Here is a 4,863-nt window from a genome sequence, read left to right on the forward strand (position 1 = left end):
CATGTGTCCGCATGCCAAGTATGCCAACGTTACAAGTACTCGACATTGTCCCCAAGTGGACTATTACAACCGCTACCTATCCCTAAGAGAGTGTGGGAAGATATTTCTATGGATTTTGTTGAGGGATTGCCCAAATCAGGAGGTAATAATGCAGTCTTGATGGTTGTAGATAGGCTGACCAAATATGCTCACTTCCTCCTCATTAAACATCCCTTCACCGCTACTGATGTGGCCAACGTGTTTATTCAAGGGGTTTTGCGGCTACATGGGTTCCCTAGGTCCATCGTATCGAACAGGGACAAGGTTTTCACCAGTCTCTTTTGGAAAGAACTGTTCCGTCTCGCCGGCACCAACCTCTATTTCAGTACTGTTTATCACCCACAATCTGATGGACAGACTGAAGTCACTAATCGGAGCCTTTAGACTTATCTAAGGTGTCTTGCGGGGGAGCAACCACGTACTTGGGCAAAGTTCTTGCCATGGGCTGAGCTGTGTTACAACACCTCTTATCATTCTGCTATGAAGATGTCACCATTTCAAGCAACCTATGGCAGAGAACCTCCCACTATACTCAGGTATGAAAATGGATCCACATCCAACGCAAACTTGGAAAAACAATTGCAGGAAAGGGATGCCGTTTTGAGGCTGATCAAAGAACACTTGGATAAGGCCCAGCAACTGATGAAAAAGAGCGCAGATGAGCACCACAGAGAAATGGAGTTGGCAGTTGGGGATCAGGTGTATTTGAAGATGCGGCCATTTCGTCGAAAGTCGTTGGCCAGGAGACCAAATGAGAAGCTATCAGCCCGGTTCTATGGTCCTTATCGAATGGAGGCAAGAGTAGGAGCAGTGGCTTATCGACTCAAGCTTCCTCCCGAAGCCAAGATTCACTCCACCTTCCACATATCACAAGTTAATAAGGCGGTAGGAGAGCAACTCGTGTCCACAGCGATACCGGAGCAGCTCATAGACGAAGGGGTGTTGGAGGCAGAACCAGAAGCAGTGTTGGACCACCGCAAGAACCCAGTTTCGGGAGAAGCTGAGATACTGATCAAGTGGAAGGGCTTACCAGACTATGAATGTTCCTGGGAATGGGTTAGTACCATCAAAGGGCAATTTCCAGGATTCAACCTTGAGGACAAGGAAATTTCAAAGGAGGGGGTAATGATACATTTGAGAGTCTGCATCCCCCTTTCCTTTACCGTTATCAGAGGAAGAAGAAAAGCCCAAGTGGCTAAGAGTGAAGCTTAATGGATCCAATAGCTCCAAGAAGTAATATTGGGCCTTGGAGAGAGGAAGAGTTATTTAAGTAAAGAATAAAAGTCACTGTCTCACTGCAATTGGTTGTAACGGCTCATTTGTGTAGGGATAGGGGTGCAGAAGTAGTACTTATGTAGTAGGTTGGGGTGTGAGTTGTTTTTATCTATCTTTTGGGTGAAACATTGTAAGGGGGAGGGAAGAGACTACATAAACATTTCTCTTGGTTGTTACTGTTCTCTTTTATTGAAAGAGTACTTCTTTTATTCTCTTTTGTTCTGTTCTAAAGGTATACATATTCAAAACGTAGCAGTGCTCATTTTCCTTGATTCTGAATTTTTAATTATGATTTAGAAAGGAGACAATGATATGTTGAGCTCTGATCATTCACCTACAAAGCCTAAACTCAAACTCCTGAGTGATGGTGACTTCTTAAAAGCATGGGGTGGGATATCGTCTTTACAGGTTCGTTACAAGTCTTTTAACAGTGTCTTCATTATCAATGTTGTACATATTTATATTCTTAGTAGAAATAACTCATGAAATTTTGTATTTGGTTGGAGCCAATTTGCAGTTTGTTCTTCCAGTAACATGGTCTTACGGGAAAAAGTATGGAGTGACCCTCGAGCAGGTAGCTTCTTGGTGGATCGATAGGCCTTCCAAACTCGCTGGTCTACACTCTAAGGTGTCTGCCTTATTCTCTATATAAGAACCACAGCTTCAATATTCTGTACTGATCGCAGCACATAAGTCTTGGTGGAATTGTGTATGATTTAATTACAGGGAGCGATTACAGTTGGAAAACAGGCAGATCTTGTAGTGTGGGAACCTGAAGCCGAATTCGAGCTAGATGAAGAACATCCAATTCACTTTAAACACCCTGTACGTAGACAATCTTTACAAGAAAAATACCAATTTAGAGCTAATGTTGAAACCCCGAATGTCTAATCTTTTATGTTATGTGTTTGCTTTTCTTGTGGTGACTTTATATACAGAGTATCTCGGCTTATCTGGGAAGAAGATTATCAGGCAAAGTGGTTTCGACATTTGTGAGAGGAAACTTGGTTTTTAGAGAAGGCAAGCATGCTTCTGATGCTTGTGGGTCTCTGCAACTCGCGGCTTGAAACTAAAAAAAGGGATTATCCGCAACATTGTAAAAAACATAAATATGTGATCAAGCCAGTCATCGCTGGCAAATGATATCAAGAAACAAGAATGTTGAGATTTATTCAGATTGATTGATGTTGTGAAGATTTTAGCGAGTCTTTGACCCATACTGCAAGTAAGGTTAAGACTCTCGATTATGTAACTGGACCGACTTAATAGATTTGTTGTAATGGTTTAAGTGTATAATGTAAATAACCGGCTCACATTTGATCGATCCATAACCGGGTTTCCATTCGTACAAAACATTTAGTTAGATCCGTTCCATTAACCCGCTGCCTCGCCTATGACCTTGCCGGCTTCCCCAAAATTTTGGGTTCACTCCTAAGGTGAACCGTTCAATTCTCTTTATTTTAACCAATGAGAATCTGACATGTCATAATACATTTAAGAATTTATTCATTCACCTATTTACAAAATAAGACAACAAAATCTGCATACATTATTATAAAGATAAAAACTTAAACTGCTCTTTTATAAACTCAAACCAATATATAATTTCATTCAAATTGTAAAATCTAAACCCTAACCATCTCATTTGTAAACCCAAACCGACATATAATTTCATTCTAATTGTAAAATCTAAACCCTAACCATCTCATTTGTAAACCTAAACCGACATATAATTTTGTTTTAATTGTAAAATTTAAACCCTAACCGCTTCATTTGTAAACCCAAACCGACATATAATTTCGTTTTAATTGTAAAATCTAAACCCTAATCACCTTATTTGTAAACCCAAACCGATACATCATTTCATTTGTTTGGGCAAAAATAAAAACTTCGTTTAGATACGGAAAACAAGAAATATAAGTTGAATAGTCATTTTATTTATCAGAGTCTTGAGCTCAAATACAAGAATTCAAGGCACAATGAATCAATCTATAAACCATAGTCGTGTTCTAGAGTTGAGTCGTTTATCTTGTGTTTTAGGTCTCTTGCTTTGCTCTCGATCCCCTCTCTCGTGGAGGCCGCTCTCCTTTTTATATAGAGATCTCTTTACCCTAATCCTTTAGGATATGTCTTCGGCTTGCCGACTCTATCTATGATAGCGTCGGTCTCGAGACTCTTGGCCTACTGGTAAAGTCGGTCATTAGACTCTTGGTCTTTTAATAGATCCAGTCATGTGAATTTTGGCCCATTGACGAAGTCAGTCGCGAGATTCTTGGCCTATTAAAAAAGTTAGTCGCTAGATTCTCGGCCTATAGACAAAGTCAGTCGCGAGACTCTCGGCCTATTGATAAAGTCAGTCATAAGCTCTTGGCCCAGTGACAACGTCGGTCACGTGACTCTCAATCCATTGATGGAGTTAGTCACGTGACATTCAACCCATTGATAGATTCGGTCACACGACTTTTCTCTTATTAGATTCACAGACTTATGTTGACTTTCTCGTGTAGAATATGAGTTAACTCTATCCAATATCTTTGTGAATATTCTCTCTGCTTTTCTTGATTTATCGGGTTTGACGAACTAACCACGAAATTTATTTATTTATTAGAGAAGATAAAATTATACCCAACATCATTCTAATTGTAAAATCTAAACCAAACCAATATTAAACTTTCCTTAAAAAAAATTATACAGAATTTGTTTTGCTTTTTAATTTAATTTTGATTTATTTTTAAAATAAAATAATGTATAGAGGATTCTGATTGGTTGAAAAGGAAGAGGTGAACAAGAAGGTTCACCCTAGGAGTGAACCTAAGTATTCGAAACTCTTGATGAGCTTGATTCATCTTCCTCAGGCGAATTCTGTCGAGGTAATTTTGTGTTGGTTCGAAACTTCTAATTGTATAAACCATTACAAAAAGGGATATTTGATTATGTATATACATAATATCAAACACATATATAAAGAAAACATTTTATTGAATTTTATAAAAGTAATACATAGCATACTATACAAACATCGAAATAATATAAATTTTATATTTTTCATACTATATACGTAGGATGAGTTATAATAAATATAAGTTGAAATTATGGTTTATTAAGTAATATGAAATATCAAAATAATATTAATTTTCTGTCTATTTAAAAATATTTTTATGATATATATTATACTGAAACGTAGAAACAACTTTGTTACTGTTTAAAGGTAGAAGTGTTTCTCTCTCGTAGACATGGAACTCAGCTTCTAAGGTTTTGATTTGGTTTTTGATCTGGTTTTGATTGGGTTTTGATGAGGGTGGATCTTGCCTTGAGATCCTCTGTGGTTGATTCGGTTTTGCTGGAATACGATTTTGTAGATCTGCGATGGAGATTTTCGGGTCCTGGGTTTCTTACATTGAGGGTTTACCGGGTATCTCTATATCTTTGTTTGGATTCACAGGGAGGTTCTATGGAGGAGCGCTTTCCCGTTAGTTTTCTTTTTGTGTTGTGGTATTCTGGCGATGATATCGGGTTCGTCGATTTGGTATGGATTCGTTTAGATTGGAG

General features: G+C 38.2%; 1 protein-coding gene across 1 annotated transcript; it reads left to right on the top strand.

Moving 5' to 3' along the window:
• On the top strand, window positions 1,610-2,640 carry LOC104707661 (allantoinase-like). Its single transcript, XM_019229166.1, has 4 exons — window positions 1,610-1,722; window positions 1,832-1,942; window positions 2,041-2,139; window positions 2,253-2,640. The coding sequence occupies exons 1-4, from the start codon at window positions 1,627-1,629 to the stop codon at window positions 2,379-2,381; spliced, it is 435 nt and encodes a 144-aa protein (XP_019084711.1). The 5' UTR covers window positions 1,610-1,626; the 3' UTR covers window positions 2,382-2,640.

Source organism: Camelina sativa, chromosome 8 (assembly GCF_000633955.1).
Source record: "Camelina sativa cultivar DH55 chromosome 8, Cs, whole genome shotgun sequence".
NCBI lineage: Eukaryota > Viridiplantae > Streptophyta > Magnoliopsida > Brassicales > Brassicaceae > Camelina > Camelina sativa.

Bases quoted from the DNA above. Each gene is read 5' to 3' on its own strand.
- LOC104707661 (XM_019229166.1), top strand. From the start codon at position 1,627: ATGTTGAGCTCTGATCATTCACCTACAAAGCCTAAACTCAAACTCCTG. The intron at 1,943-2,040 runs GTGTCTGCCTTA...ATTTAATTACAG, and splicing joins TCGCTGGTCTACACTCTAAG to GGAGCGATTACAGTTGGAAA. The intron at 2,140-2,252 runs GTACGTAGACAA...CTTTATATACAG, and splicing joins CAATTCACTTTAAACACCCT to AGTATCTCGGCTTATCTGGG.